At 40.3% G+C, this 25,323-nt stretch overlaps 1 protein-coding gene across 2 annotated transcripts in view; it reads right to left on the reverse strand.

Moving 5' to 3' along the window:
• Positions 1-25,323, reverse strand: part of PDE4B (phosphodiesterase 4B) — a 628,586-nt gene that overhangs the window by 397,026 nt on the left and 206,237 nt on the right. Inside the window, exon 1 of one of the 2 annotated variants that reach the window (XM_051999489.1) lies at positions 19,524-20,203. The exons of the other annotated variant lie outside the window; for it this stretch is intronic. Within the exon in view, the coding sequence (XP_051855449.1) occupies positions 19,524-19,756 (233 nt within the window). The 5' untranslated portion in view covers positions 19,757-20,203. Of the gene's footprint in view, positions 1-19,523; positions 20,204-25,323 lie in introns of those variants that run through there. 2 annotated transcript variants of the gene reach the window in all.

The following is a 25,323-nucleotide window of genomic DNA, read 5'->3' on the forward strand; positions in this document are numbered from 1 at the left end:
AGTGAAGAAAATTTATAATTTATAATTAGGAGAACTGATTCTCACAATTATTCTAGGAGGTCAGTGCTATAATTATCCCCCATTTTAAAGAGGAGGAAACTGAGGCAGACAGATTAAATGACTTGCTCATGGTCACACAGCTGGTAAATATCTAAGTCTGGAGTTGAACGCAACTTTTTTTTGACTCCAGGTCTGGGGCTCTATGCACTGTGGAGACCCTAACCCTAAACTTGGCTGAGTCTAGAGCACCTCTGAAAACAAACCTAACAGCGGCTCTGAAATATGTACAACCATCATCTCCATTTTCCAAATGGGAAAGCTGAGCTCAGTTGATTTAGTTGGAGGAAATCCACCTCTTAGCTTAAACCCTTTTTCCTTCATGTTGAGAATGACATTGGCTGCACTCCACTACCCTGACTTATTTCATAGACTTTCAGCCCCATGGGTACAAATAGAAGTTTGTTTTTAACCTGGCCCCCCAAAAAACCAAAAACAAACCCTATTGTAAGCCCCCTGAGGGTAGTGGATGTTTCCTTGCTGTCTTATATCTAATACCTGACGTGAAGTAATTAATTAATAAATGTTTATTTGAGTGAATGCACGAAGAACACTTTAAACAATGCATTCAAAGTGTACTTGCATTCAGTTCCCCAAAGCATAAGTACTATGTGGGGGGACGGCCTGGCTGGGAAGTCATTGTGATTTCACTGCTATCAGGGAACTCTCAGAAGGGAAACTCCATCCTCCAAGGCAGATGAACCCTTGTACTGCAACAGGATTCTTGCAGAGGTTCCTTAAGTGACTTGCCCATGGTAATACAGCCTCCTCCTCTCCCTGTCCTGAAGTAGGATGCATCATAATCCCCAAGAATGTGAATATTATAGCATGAAATATGCTACCTTAGAAGAATCAGAATTTATAGTTTAGTGCTGATGAAAGAATCATACTATGAATATTATGAACTAATCTCTTTACAAACTCATGTTCTCCTTAACTTTTTAAAGCAACACATTTTATATCTTGTCATGTCTCTGAAATCATAGGACAAAACTATACAATGCTGGTATAATCATCAAATGAGGAAGGATAATATCTTTCATTAAAGTGTTTGATGGGTCCTACAGACTTTAAAAAATCAAATTAACCTCAGAGGAAAGAGAAACCTGAATTTTCAGTACTAACTGTGTGACCCTATCTAAATCATTTCCATTTTCTGACATTGAGTTTTCTCTTCTATTAAATGGTGAAAATAAAAACTATATTACACATCTTGGCGCTTAGTTTACCTGGTCATTGAAATGGACAAGTGATATAAAGTATGTAAATGTTTTTCAAATAACAACTAACATAATAATAATATAAATAAAATAGATACATATATTATATAATATAAATAATAATAATATTATAATAATGTAAAATAAATAAATAATAACTGACATAAGTGATATAATGGAATATGATATGAAGCAACATAGCATAACATTTACTAGGCTTTTGTCTTTGGTTAGCACTGGTTAGCATTGGTTAGCACAGTGTCTGGCACATAATGGGTGCTTAATAAATGCTTATTGAATGACTGAGTATAACTTATACATCACCTCCTTTGAATCTCAAAATCAGCTTATAATTCATAAGATTCATTATTACCATTTTATAGACAAAGAAATTGAAACTCATTGAAGATTTGGGATCACACAGTTAGCTATATTAAGAGTCGAATCAATTAACTAAGTCTAAAAAGCATTATTAACCACCTACTATGTGCCAGACATGCATTAGGAAATAAAAGCCCCAAATCTCTATTCACAAAAGTGGACACAATAAGGATATAGATGAATAAACACCAAATAAGAATTGATAAGATGAGTTGCGATTAAGAGAAATACAAAGAAGTTAAATGCCAGTTGATTTGGGAGGGAAGGGCAGAAATAAGGAAGACTTGCAATAGGTGCTTGTGATGATTCTTGCTGTTGTTTGTGTTTCAGTCTTGAAGAGAATCATAACATAAGGAAGGTGATGCTATGACATGGAAATGAATTAAGTGAAGGAGGTCTGGGCAAGGTCATTTGCCTCACTTTCCCCTCTAGAGCCATCTGGGTCCAATGGCCAGGTGTAATCAGGATGACTGGAGACAGCCCTGGATGTTGAGTCTTAAACAAAGAGCAAGATTCTATGTGGCAAAAGTGAGAGGGAATGGAATAAGAAGAGTCAAGCCAGAAAGATGAAAGATGGAGGATAGTATGGAAAAAAACAGAAAAATAGATTGGGGACAAGTTATCAAGTGCATTCAAAACTAAACAGAACAGGTTATAGGGGATCCTCATGGCAATTGGGAGCCTCTATAGTGCTTGAGTAGGGGAGTTGTATATTAAGATTTACAGTTAAGGAAATTCACTTTACTAGGGAGGGTAGCCAGAAGTGGAGAGAGACTTGAGGCAGAGACCAGTTGGGAGCGGTTTGTAATCATCTCAGAAAAGTTAATAAAGTGTTGAAATATGAGCCTGACTCTATCAATATAGAAGAGGTTTTATGTGAGAGAGGATGCAGAAGTACAAATAGCAAGATTTGACAGATGAACCCAATACATGTAGTGAAGGATAATAATGGGCAAAGGATAACACCATTGTTATAAATCTGGGATGTTGGAAGGATGAGGATGCATTTGACAGACATACAAAAATCTGGATGAAGAGTGAGCTTGGGATGGGGAGGTAGATAATGAGCTCTGTTTTGGATCCTGACTTTGAAAGCCTACTCAAGTGGATATACAGATCTCTAAGTTATTGAGCTAGAGATGCTAATTAAACACATTGGAGGTGGCCAGTTTTCTAAGAGTGAGAGTGGAGAAAGAAAAGGAAAGAACCTTGGGAACATGGACAGATATGGGGTAGGAGATGATGATTAAGCAGTAAAAGAGTGAGAAGGCGTGACGAGAAGCAAAGGAGGATAAAAGCAGACAGAGCAACTCCGACGGGAGACAGTATGTAGGAGAGAGTAGACAACAGTGTCAAATGCAGAAGAGACACCAAAAAGGATGAGAACTGCAAAAAGACCATCAGATCACTGGCAACTTTGGAGAGAACCATTTAAGTTGAGTAATCATGTTGGAAGCTAGACTATGAAAGGTGAAAAATGAGAAGAGAGGAAGCAAAGACAGAGGGGATAAATAGCTTTTTCTAGTCTTTTTTTTTTTCTCAAAAAGGGAATCTTTGGACTCCAAAGCAGAACTTATCTCCCTTCCTGGGATTTCAGCACTAAATTTTATTCCTTTCATTTCACAGATGAGGAAACTGAGGCTCAGCGAGTTAAATAGCTGAGCTAAGATTCTGGCAAGTCAGCAGTCAATTCAGAAAGAGAACCCAACACTTGACTTCAATCTCAACCTTAAAATACAAATAAAAGTTGCATAACATAATTCAAGCTACCACCCAAACTCCAAAACAAACCTAAAAAAAGCCTATGGAAAATATTCTGAAACTACAGAATATTTCATATGTATCTTCTATTTTGGACAATTTTGGCAAAAGAAATAGCATTTCTATTTGTAGTAGGAGAACTTGAATACCATAGCAATCACACAGTCTACTGACAGACACTGAAACTCTATTTTATGGGACCTACCCACCACTAATAACTTCTTACCAGGAAAATCTCCTAGAATGTGATTAAATTTATTTCAGCCCCCTCCCCCAACTTTTAAATTTGTATGATTCTATTTTTAAAAAGAGCCTGTAAGTTTTTCATCAGTCATTTGATAAAAACACCAACATATTAGAGCTTAAAATAAGAAATAAAATGAGAAACTAGACAGATAAACAGGTAATTGTGACTTTCTCTTCTTATTTCTTACTTCTACACCCATTCATTCACCTTTTTCATTTACCTAATCCATTAGATTCAATCTAATGGATTGAGGTTTACAGGAATGAGCAGACCTCTCCCCTGAAAATAACTCCCTGCCATTTATTTAACTTGATTCTACCTCAAGCCACTGAAAAGATTTGTTTTCAAATGCTTTCATTTCCTGGATATTTCTGTCACATATATCTATTTATTTATAGAAAAAGAGAAGCCTTTTTCTTTGTTTTTGAATTACCTTATCAGATCCCAACCTTGGCTTAATCTCATAATCTGTCTCCTTGGCTCCTTTTCAAATGATGCTGAATAGAGTCAGAGGAAGTTACAAAATCACAGTGACTGGTTCTACTACAAAACGATCTTATCGAATCTCAGTTGGGTTCTCACTACAGCAAGGCAATTGCTCTCCTCTCTGTAATATATTTGATCCCACCAGAGCAGGTATTCTAACAGACTTCCTCATCTTTCCTAAAGTACCCTATAGAAATACACCTCCCCAACTTCTCAGCCGAGGAAACTATATCAAGAACATTGAGACTCTCCTATGAGAGAGTCTCTCTCGCCTTCCCTTCTTCGCATCTCATAGTTCTCGGAAATTATCTTGCTACCTCTAGAATTAAGTCCAAAGTCTGATGTTTGGCATTTAAGGCTCTTCACTGGCTCCTTCTACTTTCCAGCCTTCTCACACTTTATTCCATTTTACTGTCCAGCAGTACTGGTCTCATTTTCTTTCATAAAACACAGCGTTCCATCCCAGACTCTGCCTTTGCCTTGGCCGTCCCCCATTTCCCGAATACTCTTCTTCCTCATTTCTGCCCATAACAGGGCAAAATTTCTTTAAAATTCAGCTTAAATTCTACCTTTTCACATGAGCTTTCTCCACTTTAGTTACCCCAAATACTTCTTTGTTGATTAATTATCTTGTTTCTGTGTTTTCTTCTTTATCATCTAACAAACTTCTTTCTAACTTTGCGCCCTTTGTGGGCAGCTCAATGGGGCGGTGGGTAGCTTTGAAGTCAAAAGCACCTGGGTTACAAGTTATTTTCAGGCACTTACTGGCTGTGGGACCTTAGGCAAGTCATTTAACCCTCAATTTGCCTCAGTAAATGAACTATAGAAAGAAACAGCAAACTACTCCAGTTTTCTTTGCCAAGAAAACCCCAAATGAAGTCATGAAGAGAAAGACAAGCTGGCACAACTAACACAGAACTTTTCATATTTTTCATATCCTAATGTCTGGATAGACCTTTTGGAGGATGCTGGGGTTTTGCCTGGATAAAATAGAATGTCTTTCAAGGAACCCCTAGTGATTTTCCCAGGAGCAGCAAGACTCATCAGCCACATTTGGAAAGATCACTATTCCGAAAGGTCAAGTGAAGTAAGAATCTATTACAGAAATGGGGGCAGGAGAAGCCCACTAAATCCATCAAGTGGATGAGCTCTCATTTGCCTGCTGTTTTCTTTTACTGACTCATCTAAGGCATAGCAGAAAGTCTTTCCTCTCACGGGAAGATCATGCAGCAGGGAGCTACCTGAGAATGTCAACAAACGATGTCCCCACCCCCTTTTTTATTTTGCACACAGCAGGACCCAAACATCTCTTTGCCAAGCAAATTGCTGTGTCTGCCAGGGACTGCCCACACCTGCTCTGGGGATGGTTAGAAAGAACTAGAATTACAGAAGCTCAGAAGTGGAAAGACTCTGAGGGCATCTGGTTAAGGCTACCTAGAAAAGGATTTTCTCTTCAAAACAACCTACGGAGGGGCTAACCTGCCCTGCCCCTCTGAGAATTGGGGAGCCAGCTTCCTCCTGAGACAGGTCAATCCACACTTGGATAGCCCTAATTGGTAAGAAAGATTTCTCCACCGCAAATCTAAATCTGGCTCTTGCTTCTTCCCCCAAGACTGTGATTTCTGACCCGGAGCCAAATAGGTCAAGGCTAATTTCTCTTTCTTTCGAGGGCTAACTCTTCTCCAGACTAAACATTACTGGTCTTTCAATCAACCTTCTAGAGCAGAAACTTGAGGTGTTTCATTAGCTTGAGTTCTTTTTTTTTTAATATTACAACTGTTATTCTGTTACCTAGAACTTACCAGCTGCTCTAAATTTTGTCTGACCTGGATAGAATACACCAGTAGTAAGTGGTACTCTCAGCTCCCTAGGCATGGGCACTTCCCACCCTTCTCAATTGTAATATTTATGCCAAGAAAGATGGGCAGAAGGGATGGAAGATTTGAACTCAATTTATTGTTATTCTTGCTTTTTGTGGCAGCTACATGGGGAAGTGATGAAAGTGTGGGAAATGGGTTCAGCAAAATACTGAGGGGTTCAAATTCTGCTGTGTAAATGATCAAGAGTTTCATCTAGATATACTGAGATATATTTAACATCTGCTTGCCATCTGGGGGAGGGGAAAAATCGGAACAGAAGTGAGTGCAAGGGATAATGTTGTAAAAAAATTACCCTGGCATGGGTTCTGCCAATAAAAAGTTATTAAAAAAAAGTTTCATCTATTGGGTTCACTTTCTCCATCTGTAAAATGGAGATAATAACAGCATCTTCCTCCCATGATTGTTAGGATAAAATCAGATAATAGTTGGAAAGTGCTTTCATGAAGATTTGTAGTGTCTGAAAAAAAAATAGAATTACCACTGAGCCAAGCCAAGATTACCACTGAGGCAATCTAGGAGGCTCCTTAGACAGCAGACAGATCATACAGCCCATCACTCGGCCCACAGGATTTGTTTGAAATTTAGAAGAATATGCCAAAGCTTACATAGGTACAGACTTTGAGAACCTTTGATGAGGCACTGGAATAGAACTTTTTGGAAACTTGAGGATCATGAACCAAGATGTCCTCACACCAAGGATGACAAAATTCACTATCTGAAGGCATCCGATTAAAAGCTTGAGTTGATATGACTCTGCAGTTCTTTAGCAAGTCCTCTTGAAGGGAAGACATGCCATTGAGTGGGGAACATTTCCTTTCAAGTGCTAGCTCCTCCATTAGAAGGTAAACTGAAAGCAGGGACTGTCTTGGCTTTTGTATCTGACTTAGCACAGGGCTGGGCACATGGCAAATAAGCACTTAATACACATGCTTTCAGACAAATGTCAAGGTTTCTTCTGTAAGCTCTGCCACTGGCGAGATGGAGGTTGCTGGCTCTCTTGAACTCAGGACTTCTGAACTTTCTGAGGTGGCAAATGCCCATGGATGGAGGCAGGAGTCTGTGGTGGGAACAGAAAGCCACCAGGCCGCCTAAAGCAGTTTCCAGGAAATTGATGAAGCAATGGATATCGTGCCAGTTCTGGACTCAGGACAACCTGAGTTCAAATCTAACCTCAGATACATGTCCCTGACCAAGCAATTTAACCTGATTGCCTTCTAAAATAGAATTAATAATAGCGCCTATTTAACTTTTTTTTTTGACGATCAAATAAGAGAATGTCTGTAAAAAGTGCTTAGCACAATGACTGGCATACAGAAGGTATTATATAAATATTTCCCTCCCCTTCCCAGTTCAAAACTGGAACAGGTCCAAATTCCCAAGCCCATGAAAAATCCCTCTACTTCCCATTTAGTTGAAAAAGGGAGACCCAGTTCTTAAAAAAAAAATGAATATAATTAACTAATCAATACATTTACATTTAGTCCCTCCTTCTCCAATGTAAAACATTAATAATTGCTCTTTGGAGCAATCATCTTTCATTCTTTTGTTCACTAAAATCCAATATTGATTATATGTTTGCTTCATAGGGTCATAGCTCTGGAGTTGGGAGGAACCTTACACGCCATGCGGTTCAATCTCATTTTACAGATGAGGAAACTGAGCCCAAAGTAGTTAAGTGATTTGCTCGCAGTCCTATGGATAGTAATTTCTTGTTGGGGGAGGTGGAAGAGATAAGGGAAGACAGACTGAGCAAGGGGTGTGCAGTCACAGGGAAGACAAGATGCCCATAGCAGCAGACATGACATGGAAAGGCATTTTAAGTGCCTTTGAGTTACGAGACTGAGCACTGTGGGAGGTCTAAGAGGAAGGTTGTGACCACTGCTGTCCCAAATACAGGTAAACAGAGGAACTTGGAAATTAAGGAGGAGCCATCCAAAGTAATTCATTTTGCAACAGAGGAGAAGTCCTGATGTTCAAGCCAGAGGCTGGAGATGGCCAGATTCCATTAGAGCCCGGTAGTAATGAACAATAATGGCTCAGAAACCACTTCAAGTAATCTCTGGCCCTGGGGTTTATTTGGACTGGCCACCTTGTCCTGAGAAAGACACGGCCCTTTTGAACATTGCCTCAGAGCTGGCAAAGTGGGACTGGGTCATGGCCTCAGATTGGTCAGCTAGGTGGGGTAACAGGTAGAGTTACCAGGCTTGGGGTCAAAAAGACCTGAGTTCAATTTCAGCCTGAGACACTTACTAATCTTGTGGCCCTGGGCAAGTCATTTTACCCTATTTGCCTCAGTTTCCTCATGTGCAAAATGAGGTAGAAAAGGATATGGTGTATCTTTGTCAAGAAAATCCCAAGTGGGATCATGAAGAATCAAACATGACTGAAGTAACTGAAAAACAATAAAAACATGGACTCAGAAGAACTTCTATAATACTACTGGCTTCCTATTCGTATTTCTTCTTGCTCATGCTTGCATGATCTGTGTGTGCTTCCCAACCACTCGATTATTCAATATTTAGGACATGTAGAGATGGCCAAGACTCTCAGGATACCACAAAGATGGAAGGGAAAGAGCCCCGCTTTGAAGGATAAGTTTGTCTGGGCTTATTTAGGGATTCAAGAACTCTGTGATTATTCCATTGGTCTTGTCTGGGATGGGTTATGGGGATGAGCTTGGAATGTAGAATGAGCCATTGAAGAGTGCTGTGGCTGTTGGTCCTTGGGTCCAAAGTTGTGATTATTGGTCACCTGAGAAGTGACATTTCAGAGACATCTCCAACCCTATTATTTAGAGCACTTTAGCAGGGAAGAGTAAGCAAGGGAGAGGGAAGGGGGGGAAAAAGGACTCTGAAATGGGAGTGTGGGTGGGGAAGGTGTGTGTGTGTGTGTGTGTGTGTGTGTGTGTGTGTGTATGCATGTGGTGTGTGTGTGTGTGTGTGTTTGCAGGATCAGGGTGGGCATCATGGCACATTCCAGACAAATACGTCACTCAAAGTCCCCGGCACAATGGTCATATTGCCCAAGGAGGGGCCGGAATAATGGGATATTTTGATCAGTCAGGTAAACACTAGGAAATGAGGTGGGTGGTGGGGAGTGGAGAGAAGGAGAAGGTAAAGGATGTCTTTTCAGCAGGGAAAGGGGAAATGACAGCCAAGATCATAATAGCTTGCCTATCCATTGTCTTCTTTCTGGGACCAAACATAATAACATCAAATCCCTGTTTTGTATAGTGGGCCTTCAACTATGACATCACCTGTTTTCTTTTTTTCTGAATCAAACAGTCCCAATGCTTTCAGCCCCAGCCTCAGACATTAGGCTCACTCACCCTTTCCTCATGCTCCCTCTCTCCTGGGAATCTATCCCACATTGTCAAGGTCCTTGATACAATGTGGTCCCCAGAATTTAGCCAAAGCTAGTCAAACCTCCAGATGAGGGCTGACCAGTTCTATTTTTCTATTTGGTGTTGGTCATTTTTTGGTGGGAGGGAGGAAGCTGTATTATACTGTAGTGTTTACATTATAGAATTGTGCCTGGTCTAAGGGAGAAATAAAAGGTAACTGAGCAATACCTGCAGACTTAGCAATTCAAGTGACTAACTGTTGTCTAAGCATCTCCCATGGTTGAAGCCTAGAAGAAATCAAGTAAGACTTAATCATTCCCCTCAAGACACTGCCAATCTTATGCAAAAGGAAATTTTATGGTAATTATGCAAACGCAAAATTTCAGAATCAGAAAGACAATTGGTGACCATATATTTCAATCTACAATCCATAACTCAATGCTGTCTTTCTTGGACTATCTCCCTAATTAGGGTCATCCAGTCTGGGTTAAAAATCTCTGAGTCAATCACTTCTGAGATACCAGTTGCTCTTAGGGTGAATTCTCATTATTAGGGAGTTGTTCCTGTGAAATTATATATAAGTGTGGTTCTTAATAAATTCGACCAATTCTTATTTTGTCTTCTGGAGCCAAGCAGAAGCCATCCAACCCCTTCTCTATGACAATGTTTCAAACCTTCCATCTTATTACAACTACTGCACTCTCAGATTTTTCTTACAGGATGAGAATCTCAACCTCTTTCAACCGATTGTCATTCAGTCTGACATCGAGACCCTTTGTGATATTAGTTGTCATTCTCCACAAGCTCTTGAGTTTATCATAATCCTTCATAAACTAAGGTACCAGTATTGAAACACAACTCTCCATTCAGTGAGCACATAATGAAATCGCCTTGACTTGACTTGGAATGACCAGGACATATTCTTTCAAGGCTATCAGTTCTTCTTCCTGAATACAGGGATTTTTTTTTCCCCCAAACACAGTCCAAGATTTTCAGCCATCAGATCAAATTGTTGTTTGTATCAGTCTTGGAGTCTGTCTCAGATCTATTTAAAGTGCTATCTTCCCATGCTTTCCCCATCTTATATTTATGAAAGTAATAATGAATACTAATTTAGTTTAATATGGTAATGGAAGCAATACACTTGGAAGTAAGACATTATTGGGTTCAAATCCCTTTAGTGATATGTACCAGCTACGGGACAATGAGTAATCCTTAACCTTTTCCGGTCTCTGGCTCATCATCTGGAAAATGGGAAATGATTAAATAAATGCTTAATTTTGCAGTTCAGTAGGCGTTACTGAGGTTGAAGTTTCTTCAATGTGTATTTTATCCCTAACTAGGTAGAAAACTCTTAAATGTAGGGTCTTTGTTTTATATACTGGGATGACCATCCATGGTCCCTGGTATACTACTTAGCATACTGCACTCAATAAATTCCTATTGATTAAATCATTCACAATTACAAGCTGGAGGAAAGAAGTTCAGGAAAAGAGCAAGAAAAAAAATAGATTCTAAGCTACAGATCTGAAACTAAAAAGGAAGGAGAAGTAGGAAGGGAATTACACTTTATTAAGCACCTACTATGTGCAAGATGAGTCTGGAATGTAAACTCTATGAACCAAAATAAGCTGAGATAGGAGAGAGAAAGATTAAACATCAACATCTTGGACGTCAGTGAACTTAAATGGACAGGAATGGGTGAATTTAGTTCAAGTGATCATTACATATACTACTGTGAGCAAGATTCCCATAGAAGAAATAGAAGAAAAGCAGTACTGGGGTATAATCTCACAAAATAACTGAATGACATCTGTTTGAATCCAAGACAAACCATTCAACATCACAGTAGCACAAGTCCTTGTTCCAGCCATTGATGCCAAAGAGGCCAAAGTTGATCAGTTCTATGATGACCTGCAAGATCTTCTATAAATAATACTCTCCTCCAAAACAAAAAGATATCATCATAGGGGATTGGACTACTAATTTCAAAAATCAAAAGAGAGTGGCAATAATAGGCAGTTATTATAAATGAAGCAAGTCAGAGAACAATGGGGTTTTGTCAAGATAATTCACTGCTCATAGAAAATATTGTGTTTTTTTTTTCCCACACAACCCAAAAGATGGGTCCACACATAGATATCACCACATGGCCAATATAGAAATCAGACTGAATATATACTTTGCATCAAAAGGTACAAAGTCTATATGGACCATTAAAACAAGAGCAAGAGTTGACTGTGGTTCAGATCATGCACTTCTTATAATAAAATTCAGACTTGAACTGAAGTAGGGAAAAGCCATTTGACTACACAGGAATGGTCTAAATAATATCCCTTAAGAATATAAAATAGAAGTGATGAATAGATATAAGAAATACAATCCGGTAGATTGAGTTCTAAAGAACTGTGGACAGAAGTTCTCAGTATTGCACAGGATATAGCATCAGAAACAAGGGCAAAAATTCCAAAGAAAAGGAAGAGCAAGAAAACAAAATGATTGTCTGATGAGCCTTTACAAATAAATGAAGAAAGAAGAAAAGCAAAAGGAAAAGAAAAAAGGGAACAATACACTCAATTGAATTCAGTATTCCAGTGAATAGGAGAGATAGAAAAGGTTTTCTTAAATTAGTAATGCAAAGAAATAGAAGGAAACAATAGAATGGGAAAGAGTAATGATCTCTTCCAGAAAATCAGAGATAACAAGGAACAACATTTCGTGCAAAAATGAGTATGATAAAAGATAAAAAATGGTAGAGACTTAACAGAAGTAGAAGAAATTAAGTAGACATAGCAAGAATACACATAAGAACTATACAAAAAAGATCTCAAAGAAATGGGAGGACCAGATCATCTTGCTTGCCTCCTGAGGAATTTATTTTCAGGCCAAGAAGTAATAGTTAGAGCTGAACGTAGAATAAGTGATTGGTTTAAGATTGGGAAAGGAGTGTGATTAGGCTGGATATTGTCACCTTATTTATTTAATTTATATGCAGAGTACACCGTGCAAAATGCCAGGTTGGATGAATCAAAAGCTAGAATTAAGGTTGCTGGGAGAAATATCAACAATCTCAGATTTGCAGATGATACCGCTTTCATATCAGACAGTGAGGAATTAAGAAGCCTCTTCATGACAGTGAAAGAAAAGAATATAAAAGCTTACTTAAAGCTTAACATAAAAAAGGAAAAAAAAAACACTAAGATCTTGGCGACTAGTCCTATCATTTCCTGGCAAAGAGAGGGAAAAGAAGTGGGATCTGTGTCAGATCTTGTATTCTTGGGCTTAAAGATCACTACAGATGGTGACTGTAATCATGGAATTAAAAGATACTTATGCCTTGGAAAGAAAGCCATGGCAAATCCGACAGCACACCAAAAAGCTGTGATATCACCTTGCTGACAAAGGTCCCTACAGTCAAAGCTATGGCTTTTTCAGTAGAGATGTATGGCTGTGAGAGTTGGACTATAAGAAAAGCTAAATTCTGCAGAACTGATGCTTTCAAATTGTATTGTTGGAGAAGACTTTGGAGAATCCCTTGGACAGCAAGGAGATCAAATCAGTCAGCACTTCAATTAATTCAGACCATTCACTGAAATGTCGAATATTGAAGCTGAAGCATAAATAGGTTGCTCACAAAATGAGAAGATGGGACTCATTGGAAAAGACTCATTGATGTTAGGAAAGATTAAAGATCAAAGGAGAAGGGGACCACAGAGGATGAGATGGATAGAGAGAGTCATGGAAGCAGTGAACATGAACTTGGACAGCCTTTGAGAGATCATGGACGATAGAAGAGTCTGTCATGCTACGATCCATGAACCGGACATGACTAAATAATAATAACAACCGCAAATGTGCTAAGCGCTTCAAATATCATCTCATTAGATCCTCAAATCTCCTGTAGAAGTAAGTGCTATTATGAACCCTATTTTGCAGAAAAGAAAACTGAGGTAGAGATAAGTGACTTGCCCATGGTCGCCCAACTAGTAAGGGTCTGAGGCCAAATTTGAATGCAAGTTTTCCTGATTCCAGGTTTAATGTCTTCTAGCTAGTGAGCCATTTACCTTGCACTCCACTGGTTCATCTCCCTCAGTTTCAAAACTGTAAAAACTAAGTCCCCAAGTAATACAAGTAACAATAGTTAAAGGAGGGAATTCTGGACTTTTGATTTCAGAGCTAGCTTGCATTGTACCATGGTTAGGATTAGGAGAGATAGAAAGACATTAAGATTCTTAAGACTTAAATTAAATAAGACTTTCTCTATAGAAATATGGGAAAATCACATTTAGGACAAGGTACTTTGAAATGTTTCTCACTAGCTTGTAAAACCAAGAGGAAAGTGCATGAACAAGGTGAAAAATAATGGGGCCCTGGTTCCCATCCAGGGAACCAACAATGATTGTTTTCCTCTAACAATTCATTCTAATACACCCTTCATGATTGACAAAAGGGTTAGGTAAGGGAGAGGCTGGGAGATGTAATTATCAGAATGAATGCAACAAAGATTGGAAAGGCAAGAACACAATGGTGGTAGCTTAGAGTAAGCTGAAAATTGTGATGATGGGAGATAATACTGGGTGGCCAGGGCTGACCCCTCCCAGATGGAGAGTGGCTAACTGGCTCTCAGTCAGCTCACATAGAATTGCAGCAGAAATCTCCCTTCTCAGACCTGAGAGCCGGGTGTTTAATTCTAAACTCTAGAATTTAAAGGCAATTAGGAAACTTGGAGAAGGTTCAGAGAAGAATCACAGCGATGACTAAGAGAGTGGCAAATCAGTAGATGAAAGCTAAAAACAACAGAGATTATTCAGCCTCGAGAAGAGAAGGCTGAGAGGCAACTTTGAATGTCACTGGAATTCACTCAAGTACAATTTCAGATCCATGAAAGTGGCTGAACTTGGAGTCAGAGGATTCGAGATCAGCTTCCCAATAGAAGGCATATTTAGGATTCAAACTTGGACAATTTAATTTGATAGATAGTATTCATTGGTAGAGCACTTGAAGGCTTCCAGACAACTGTACAAATATTATGTTGCTTGGTTCTCATGACAATTCTGGGAAGCAGGTGCTATTATTTCCCCAATTTTACAGATGAGGAAACTAAGTCAGACAGAGGTTAAATAATAAGCCACATTCACATAGCTAGCAAATTTCTGAGGCTACATTTGAACTCAGGTCTTTTTACTTTCAAACCCTGTGCTCCATCCACTGTACCAGCAGCTGCCCCAGTCACATCATCTTCTTGGGTTTCATTTTTCTTATATGTAAATGAGAAGAATGAATGAGATGGAATCAAAGGCTCCTCCTACTTCTTGATTTCTGATACTATGATTATGGAATTTTATAGAAAATTCCCATTATGGGAATTATGGAAAATTATGGAAATTTTCCATATCCACATTAAGATCCATCTTAAGTCTCAGCATGAAAGACTGAGCTAAATTGAGGTTTCTCTGGGCTGGGTATTTTCTCTGGATGTTCCCCATCCCTGGAATGCTCTCCCTCTTCATATCTGCCTCCAGAATTCCCTGGCTTCCTTTAAGTCCCAGCCAAAATCGTACCTTTGAGAAGAAGTCATGCCCAATCTTCCTTAGCACCATTTATTTACTATTTATTCTGTCTAAAGCTTGTTGGAATATAGTTATTTGCTTGTTGTCTTCCTCTTGGATGGTGTGGTCCTTTAAGACAGGGGCTACAGTTGCCTTCTTTTTTATCCCCTGCACTTAGCAAAGTACCTGGTACATAGTAAGTGCTTAATAAATGTTTATTGACTATCTAAGGTAAGATTGTCATAATAATATCAGTCTTGAAATGATTAAATTTTGCACAGAGAAATATTATAAAGCTTCCAAAGGGGCCAGTTTTGAAAATGATATGACAAGGTACAATCCAGACAAAAGATGATAATTATCCTAATTAAAGACAAGAGTTTAACTATATTGCCAGTCAGGATCCTGATTTCACAAGTGAGTTTCAGGATGACATTTGCTCTCCCCTCATCTCAACCACTTTTCCCTACTGATTTCTATTTTAAAAACACAAACAAACCCATAAATTTATCAAAATAAACCCAACCCTGTAAATGACAAAAGAACAAAAACCTATTTGAAAGGTTTGGATCCAAAAGCTCTCATGTCATTGAGAATTGTCTCAATTTTAGCTCAAATATCAAACCATTCCTGAAAAGAATCCTCCCATCTAAGGGTGAAAAATAATGACTTGCTTCTCATTTCTAAGAGCACATTTGTATTTCCAATTTAAATGCAAGGTTTTGAAAATATTGGTCACCAGGGAGAGGAGGCTGCTAGGCTTTTGTCATGTCAGACTGACCAAAGCAAACTACATTATATCTTAATAAGAAGAGAAGAAACACTTTTTGTTGTTTTTAAAACATAAGGAACAAGTTGCATTGTTCCATCTCTTCAGTTGTATGAGATTCTTTATGATCCTATTTGGGATCTTTGGGATTTTTGGTAAAGATACTGAAGAGGTTTGCCATCTCCTTCTCCAACTCATTTTGCATTTAAGGAAATTGAGGCAAATGTGGTTGAGTGACTTGTTCAGGGTCACACAGCTGGCAAGTGTCAGAGGTGAGATTTGAACTCATAAACATGAATTCTCCTAATTTCAGGTCCAGAGTTCTATCTGCCATAGGTGCCACCTAGCTGCCCCAGAAGCAAGATGAAGAAATGTACTATATTATAGTATCCACAGTACTAAACTTAGAATCAGAAATTAGGCTTCAAATGCTACCTTGGACAATTACTAGCTGGGGAAGTGAGTGGAGTAGAAGTCACTTCCCCTGTATGTATCTTAAGCAAAAGGAGACAGTGGGATATAGTGCCACATCCTAGGACCAACTTCAAATCCTGAACCTTTCACTGTATGACTTTGAACAACTTTCCTAATATTTCCCCTTTTCCTATTTTTTCTCATGTATAAAATGAGGGGGTTAGTTTTGAATAGGTATCTTCCAGCTCTAGATCTATGCTTCTACAAATAACCAAGCAAGGTAGACATGATGGATATTATTATTCTCCTTTTACAGATGAAGAAATTGAGGTTTAGAGAAATTAAATGTCTTGTTCTTTTGGCTAATTAATCCAATAGGCAGGACGTGAAGCCAGGTCTTTCTATTGTCAAGCTCAGTCATTAGACCACTTTGCCTTCATGTTGTTTTTCTCATGAATGATTTAACCCTTTTCCCTTGACTAAGGAAGCTGGTCATTTACCATGATCCCACGCTCATGTCATAAAATTTCCCTTCTTCAACTTACCAGTGCCTCGAGGGGACAACACATGAGCAAAATTAAAAGCCCAAAGTAGTTATTCCAAAATATTGTTTGGCCAATTGGAGAATAATCCAATTCATATTTATAGCACTGCGTCAAATCTGTCCCAAGGAGAAAAGTCATGTTCGTATATTTGTGTAGCTAAAATCATTATCATATGGGAGGCATATCTGAGCTTTAATTGGATTTATCATTATCTGAAAATGAGCTTACTAAAAACTCTAATTAGATTTTCTTCTGCTAAAAAATCACAGCTTGCCTTGACTAGAGATAAGAATACATATGCATGCATGTGTACATGTATGTACCTGTATGAATGAGGGTGATGCGTATGCATATGTATATATACACACAAACATATATGTATAAGGGCACAAAAATAAGGAATAGACTATCAATTCACATGAGGAAACTCCCTACTAATAGAGATCAGGATATTTTTAAATATAGCTCTATGTATGCATTTATATGCAAATCATAACATCTTATTGGGCTTTCATTTTTAGCATAATTAATATTTCATTCAGCTATTTCCTATAGTAACACAATTTAGTGAAACATTTGCATAAACACATTCACATGCTATAAAAAAAAAAAAAAAAAAAAAAAAAAAGAGGGAAGAAGCCAGCAGACCATGAGGTTCTTCTGGGAAACCTTCTGCTAAAAATGTCAGCATCTTAAGAAGCTAAAAAGTCAGAAGGGTCTGTAAGCAAATAAATAATGTGGCGAGCTCCAAGGTACCATTGCAAGGCAATTTTACGTAGAATAAATTAAAAGGCAGCCTGCTTATTTGGCCACACTTTGTATGACTTGAATGGCAACAGTGCATTTTGAGCTGATGCAGGCTGAAGCTCTGTATGGGTTTTTTGTAGGGCTGACCAGGAGCAATGAGAAAATAGAATTTGAGCAGGAATCCATTGGAGTCATTGGGTATATTTCAGAGGGTCCATGAAACATGATGGAAAATAATACATCCTTATTTTCACTAACTTAACTGAAATTTTCCACATTCTTTCATTATATATTATAAAAAACAAAACATCACTCAAAAGAAAAAAAAAAACATAAGTTTTCCCAAGCTGTCAAAAGGTTCCATGACCCCCAAAGGTTGAAACACCATGAATTAGAGTGAATAATCATTCCTATAGCCCCAAACGTCACTGTCCAGATGCCAGTGTACAGGGATCATCTTTGCAGAAATATATTCTTTCCAGACTAGGATGCTGGAACAGCTCTCAGGAAATGCTGCAACTCCCCATATCTCCCCCTATTAAATAACAAAAAACCATTCCAATGGCAGAAGAACTTAATTTTGAATGGTGTCATCCTTCAAAAGGAAAAAAAATAGACTAAAAAAAGCAAATGAACTGTGGCTCTTGCATTTTCATTTGCACTGATTAAAGGGTTGCTGAGCTATTTCTCAGATCTCATGCCTGAGCTGGAGAAAGAACTGCACCATACCTGAGAGCCTTGGTATACCAACTAAGAAGATGGTTCCAATTCTCCCTCTTACAGGATCATAAATTTCAAGCCAGATGGGACTTTAGGGGTCTGATGTCCTCATTCTACGATGAAGTCCACAAGCATTTAAAGAATCGAGACTCAGATTAAGAGACTTGCTTAAGGTATAGACAAGTTCAAACCCTGATTGACTCCAACCCCAAACACCTATCCACTGCACTACCTGTAATCGGATTGCATTTCTGCTTTTTTAAAGCATTTTAGGATTTTAAGCTTCTATAAAATTGAAAAACAAAAAAAAGGTATTTCCCTGTCAGTCTAGTTGTCAGAACACCTGGATTCGAGTTTAGACTCCAATGGGAGGACAAGTCACCTAACCTGTCAGTAATATCCCAGGCCTCTCTAGGACTCTAAATTAGAGAAGAGTTGCTAATCTACCCCAGTGGTGGGTAACTTCACACTTTTACCACATTATTTAAGTCACAGAGCCAGAGGAGAACAATAAAATGACAACCACCAAAAGAAACAACGTTCTTCCCTCAGATAGCCACAGTGGGGCATCTTCACCTGGAACTGCATCTCTCAGAGACTTCTGGGTTCTTCAGGAAAAGTCTCCTCTGCCAGTTGGGCCCCCCCTTTCTTAGAAAGTTGGGGAGCAAATCAGTACAATTTATGAAAGAAATGGAATTGCAGCCCTAGTCAAGCTTTAAGGAGTTTTCAAGCATAAAAACGGAGCTGTCTTAATTCTTCTTCTCTCAGAATACAGAGAAAGCATCCCCCAATTTGGCAAGGACAAATAATGTTTACCCTTTGTGTTTTATCCAGCACGGGAATGTATTTTCCATAGATATGTACTGGGGGACATAGAGAGAGCCCTCCCCCCCTAAAAAAAAAGTCCAAGCCCGCTTTTCAAACCTGATCTATAAAGAGTCTATACATTTTAAGTGGACCAGCAAAGCCATAGCACGGCCTAGAAAGAAAGGGGAAACACTCCAGCATCCACTCAGCCTTCAACTCCCAAACAGCCCATTGAAACAGCTGCGCCTGGTACCAGTGGGCACCCATCCCTGCGAGACGTTTTCTTAAAGCAATCCCGGCCCCTTCCCTCACTGCAATCACAACCCCCCCCCCCCACCACCACCACAACCACCACCACCCTGGCCCCTTCCTCCGCCTTAGAGATCCAGGTGAGCCTCCCTCCCCGTTCCAAGGTTTCTGGATTTCAGCCAGAACAGCAGAAGCCAGGACCGACTTCCCCAGCGCCGCTTTGCCCCTGCCCCCCTCCCTCCTCAGCTCCCCCTGGCCTCATGTAAGGTGAACGAAAGCCGGGTTTGTTTGGGTTCCACCGCTCTCCCTGTCCCGGGGGAAGAAGGAGAGGGAGAAAGCCGGGCTTACCACGTATGCGCCACCGTGAACCGCCGGCGTTGCCGGATGCTCTTATTCACCAGCAACTTTCGGAAGAAGCATGGGGAGTTTCGGGGAGAGCTGCGAGGGGAGATCTTGGGGGAAGTGGGTCTGGTGCCGGACCTGGGCAGCTCCAGTTCCAAGTGCATTTGCTCCTTGAAAGTCCGGATGCGCACCTCGCTCTCCAGAGCGCCCAGCTCCTTCGCAGGCTCCCTGGCCGTCATGATTGGGCTGGCGGGGTGAGAGCTGGCACAGACGCCCGGGGGGAAGCCGGAGCCGAGCGGAGGAGCGCCCTCGGCACTCGGGGCGCAGCCGGGTTCGCTTCGGCCAGGTCCCGGCGCCCGAGGGTGGCTGGGGCCGCGAGCGGGAGCCGGAGGGCGCGTCGCGGGTTCCGCGCAGCTGGGCTCTGGGCGGGCAGCTCGCTCAGCCCCGGCTCTCCCTCTGCAAACGGCACCTCGGTGTTTGCTCTGTCTGTAGCCTCCTGGTGGAGGCGGCTCGTCTGCAAGCTACCCGCTGCCACTCGCTGAATTCATTCAGCTGGAGAGCCCCACTCATGCAAAATTCCGAAGGGCTCCTCACCGGCCCCTCGCGTGCACCGGGCTGGCGAGCCTCAGCCCGCCAAGTGCGCGGGCTGCGCCGGTGCCCTCCCGGGCGGGCCACTCGCGCCCCGGACCGAGCCCGCGGACCCCGAGGCAGCCGCGGAGCAAATGGCACCTCGGATTGGGGAAAATCTTCATTCAGAATTATCATCTGGCCACGTAACGCACTCACTGGAGCTCCGCCCACTCCAGGCTCATTGGCTCCGGCTGCTTGAGACAACTGGACTCAATTCACCCTTTTGTAAAAAGGGATTCTCTCCTCCAGGACTCTGGCTGACACAGGATTGTGCGAGCGCCTCGGCGCCTTCCACTGAACCTTTGCGTCTCCCAACAGCCCTAGCTCGGCTTAGCCTCCTCAGCGAAGTGCCTCTCGGAACAAAACCCCGGGGATGCGAATGGCCTGCCTCAACCTCCCGAGAGGCCGACGGGAACGGTCTCCAAAACGCATCAGGAAGAAGACGAGAAATTGGCCGCCTGCTTCCCGGGAAAGAAAAGCCTCCGATCTGGGTGCAAGAAGCTCCTTCACTTTCTTCTTTATCCAAACTGCCCGTGGCTCACCCAGAAGGGCCACCACTGAGAGGGCGAAGGTCACCGGCTGATGTTTCCAAAGCTCCCCAAATTTGGAACACCATAGGATACCGAGATGGGGTCCAAACCAAGCATTTCCGATGTGCTTGCAAACACACGGATTTCAGGGGGGTGGGATGAGACGGGAACACGAGGGGGTGAAGGGAAAGAGAGTCCAGAGTCCAAATCCCACCCCATCCAGGAGCCCTTGATTGGAACCTGAAATGGATGCGGTTCCTTTTCCTCCCCCCTTTCCTTTCTTTCTTTTGAATGTGCCGGAATGTGTCTGTAGAAAAAGACAGTTGGAAGCAAGCAGTGCTGTGGCAAGCTGTGCTCGAAGCTATTGTGATGAGCTAGTGCCAGCAACCATTAGGGCCCGGAGCCGGAGCCAGCCTGAGCTCACACAAACTTCAAATAGCAGAGCAAGAACTCAGCAGCAACAGCCATGGAACACAGGGGATTCATGCCAAGGCTTGCCAGGAGGTGGACAAGAAGATCCTTTCCCCTCCTGAAAGTCTTTTCTTTCTGCCCTTTTCTGAGGGAATGTGATCATCCTAGATCTCAACCCTAAGCAGATCTCTACCTCCTATAAGCAGATTTCTACAGGCACTTCTCCCAGAGAAAGGAACTCAGGAGAAATTGTTCACTAGAAGTCAACGAAATCTCTGAGAAAGCCTTACATAGACCGGAAGCTAGAAGGGACCTTAGAAAGTGAGTCACTCCTTCCTCTTTTAGTGCTCACCTGACATTTAAGTGTGTTTAATCTGAATGTGGTCAGAGAGTGCATTTACACAGTGCATTAGATGTGGAGTAGGAAAGGACGGAGTTCAAATCCTACTCCAAACATTTTAGTTCTGCAGCCAACAATAAGCTATTTCACTTCTCACAGTCTCAGTTTCCTGGACCATAAAAGGTCAATAATAAAAGCACCTACTTCAAAGGGTTTTTGTTAAGTTCAAATGAAGGAGTATATGGAAAGTGCTTTGCCAACCTTTAAAGTTTCATCATCATCATCATCATCCTATGATGATAAATTCATCATATTAATAGTCTTATAAATGATCATTTATAATTATTGTTAATAATGTAAATGTTTTTATTGATAACATTTGTCAGAGGAATAAGATGTACCATCTACATGTGTTACTGGATAAAAGAACACAGTCTCATGGCCTCATCAGAGAAGGTGCTGTGCTCTATGAGCAAAGCAGAATTGAATTGCCTCAGAAGAAATGTGTGATGCACAAAATTAGAGAAGCCCCCTCCCCCCCACAATGTTCACATGGACTATTTGTGTCCAACCTGTGGCAGAGCATTCTGGGCTTATATTGGTCTGATCAACCAGAGTCAGACCCACTGTAACTGAACCTTAACGTAAAGATGTCATTTTGATCTTCTTTGAGAATGAAGGACAACAACCAATCAAAGATTTTAATCTGATGTTAACCATTTTTTGGCCAGAATTTTAAGAGATTTTTCATCAGCAGCAGTTACAGAATCATCAGAGGAAGATATAAATATTCCAGGAAATGGCAATATTCTAGCTCGGTAAAAGAATATTTGTGGATTTGGAAGTGATAACTTTGTATCATAAGCCACTGTGAATAAACACTTGGCACCATCATAAGTTAAAAAATACTCAGGAACTGGGGAGGAAGGTGGGAACTTTCCTTTTCCCAAAGCGTTTCTTTTCTGGTTTTGTATTTGTTTTTAAAAAATTTAAATGTAAAAATAAGATTATAATTATCAGTGAAGTAAAAGCTTTAGAAAGGTCCATAATAGAGGATATGGTTAATTCCAACATCAGCAGTATGTCTTTGGGCTTTTATTCTAGTCTATGAATAAAGTTAGGGTCTTTTCATCCAACAATAACATGCATCAACGGACCCCAGGTGATTCTGAATCCTCTTCACTATGACAAATCTTTGTCAGAAAAGAACCTTGAAAAGAAATAGGGATTTCAAGAGGCCAAAGTTAAGAGGGAGAACATTCCAGGCATGAGGGAGGATCTATTCAAAGTCATAGAGGCAGATGGATGGTGAATAAAATCGAGAGAAAAGATGTAAGATTCTGCCAGTGAATCCAATCTTTTCTTTTCCTAAAGTAAGAACTCGAAGTACTAAGGCCCTTTAAATGCTCAGGTTTGTGGATGATATTGTATTGACTTCACCATGCCCACAAGCATTGGGAAACCTGCTAAAAAAGATACAAGAACTCAAAAAAGTTTGCATATGGGGAAAAGCAATTAGATGAAGGATAGCTCTGTTGTCTGGACTACAATGCAGAGTTGGACAGAAAACTCATGGAGCTGGTCCTTATTGCATTTATTACATTTATCTGCATTGGGCATGACCGAGGACAAAAAAATAGGCTCAGAATGGGCAAAAAAGATAAGGAGAGAAGAATAGCTTGTCTTCCTGACAGTGTTATTTTTTTTTTGAATGATCTCAAGCTTTCCCCTGAAGCAAAGGCCCATCTTTTTAACACTGGTATTGTTTTTCATGGTATTTCTGGGATCAGAGAACACAGCAAAAAAGATGACCCTAAAGATCATGGGGAGATGCACATGAGAATGATCTTGCTATAACTCATTATTAAGGAGAAGTTCGACAGGAGAAAAAACCTTGAGAATTTCAGCAGATAAATGTACAGAGAAAAGCATAAGCCGGTGTTCCAATGAGAGAGAGATAAATTTGTCTGTTGCTCCTCTGGTAACCATACACAATGTGAAAAAGGCTCAAGGAAATCCCTCAACAAGCAGGATAAACCCTCTGCTGGGAATTTTGGAGAAAATGTGGGCAAGAATTGCCTAGGATGGGCTAAGAGCTATATGACTGGAAACAATGTCCATATTGAAGAAATGGTAAATCCAGGAAAGTTGTAGAGAATGAATTATCTTTTTCCCTAAACTCCTCATTAAAATTATTTTAAAAATTTTTTGAGAAATTTTTCTTCCTCTTCTAAATAATTTTTGTGTCAAATTTACCAGCAGCATTAAAATGTCTTATAACATTTGGCCTACGAAATTATTTATTGCATCATTTCCTGTAAGAGTAAAGTACCGATATCCATATGAGCAGAAATAGTGTGGTCATGGATAAGACTCAAGATCATAAGTCACAAAGACGTAGTTTCAAATTCTGCCTCAAGCATTAATCTCTCTGTGTCCAAGGAAATTGGACTTGCTGGATTCTGAGAAATCTTCTGGTTCTTGGTTTCTGACCCTAGGATCTTCTGGGTGATCATCAATAAAAGAATTTCTGAAATTATGTTTTTTTCCTGTTACAAAGGAGTGATCTATTGCAGGGCTCGGGGGCCATCAGGAAGTGATGGTGATATATAAAAATACCAACAAAATACTTATTAAAAAAGGGGGGTAGGAGGAAGGCTGTAGAGTTATTAAATCCCTTTGGATAGATAAAAAGCCAGAGCTCTGATAAGAAAGCGTTGACAAAATCTTCCAAAGGCTCCATTAATCGTGCAGTTATAATTACCCACTGACTCCACTGTCAAGTCGGTGTCAGGCTGGGCCATTTGACGTCATTCTTCACACTGCCTACGATGAGAAGCAACAGAAGCAAATTAATAGGATTCTGCTAGTGACTCTGCCTGAGGAAGATGTTTGCCAAAAGGCTTATAGGAAGTTGACTCTCAAAATCATGAAATGTCAGGGCAAGAAGGCTTCATGGAGGTCACTGAGCCCAACTTACTCATTTAACTAATGATGGAAGCTCCAGCAGAGAGAGGGTTAGGAATATGTGAAAGACTCAAAACTAGGCAGCTCAGGAAGGGAACAGGGACTTGACCAGAAAGGTCTATTGACTTCTAACTTGGAGCTATTTCAACTATTTGCATCCCTATTTCTTTTTTAAAAATTTCTTTATTTGATACCATTTTATTTTTTCCAAATATATGCAAAGGTAGTTTTCAATATTCATCTTTGCAAAACTTTGTTTCCAAATCTCTCTCTCTTCTTTCCTTCCTTACCTCTCCTCAAGATAACAAGCAACCTGATAGAGGTTCAACATGTTTGCAGTCTATTTCTTGTTACAGAAGGGTGTCTGGATCTTCAATATTTGTTGGCAATATTTTTATCAGTCATTGGATTTCTTCTCTCATTAATTACAGTGACTCTCCCAACCTTTACTTTGTCTTCCTTCAGTCTCCAAAGCATTTCCAAACTCCACACACTGAGCAGCAACTGCTTTTCAGTTTTCCCCTTCTGGGTCATGATACAAATATCACCTCTTTGACTGAATCTTTCTTAGTGAAGAAAGATCTAGGTAATTCTTTCTGCCTTGAAAACTTTCTCTTTTGCGGATCTCATCAGCTTCTATGAGTTCAATGATCATTTTTAATTACATGATTTTGTGATCTATCCCTGCAGCCCTCATTTCTTCCCTGAGATTTAATTCCATACTAGCTGCCCAATATTGTCAAGATTTTAAACTCGTTATGTCCCAAATAGAACTCTAGCTCTCTTTTCCCTCAAGAACACCACCATCTTTCCATTTAGCCATGTTTGCAAGATGTTATCTTCGGCTCTTTCCCTCTCATTCACTCATTGGAGAAAGAAAGAGATTTCACCCCCAAATATACAATAAAGTTGCCAAATCTTTTCAACC

Source organism: Antechinus flavipes, chromosome 4 (genome assembly GCF_016432865.1).
Source record: "Antechinus flavipes isolate AdamAnt ecotype Samford, QLD, Australia chromosome 4, AdamAnt_v2, whole genome shotgun sequence".
Classification (NCBI taxonomy): Eukaryota; Metazoa; Chordata; class Mammalia; order Dasyuromorphia; family Dasyuridae; genus Antechinus; species Antechinus flavipes.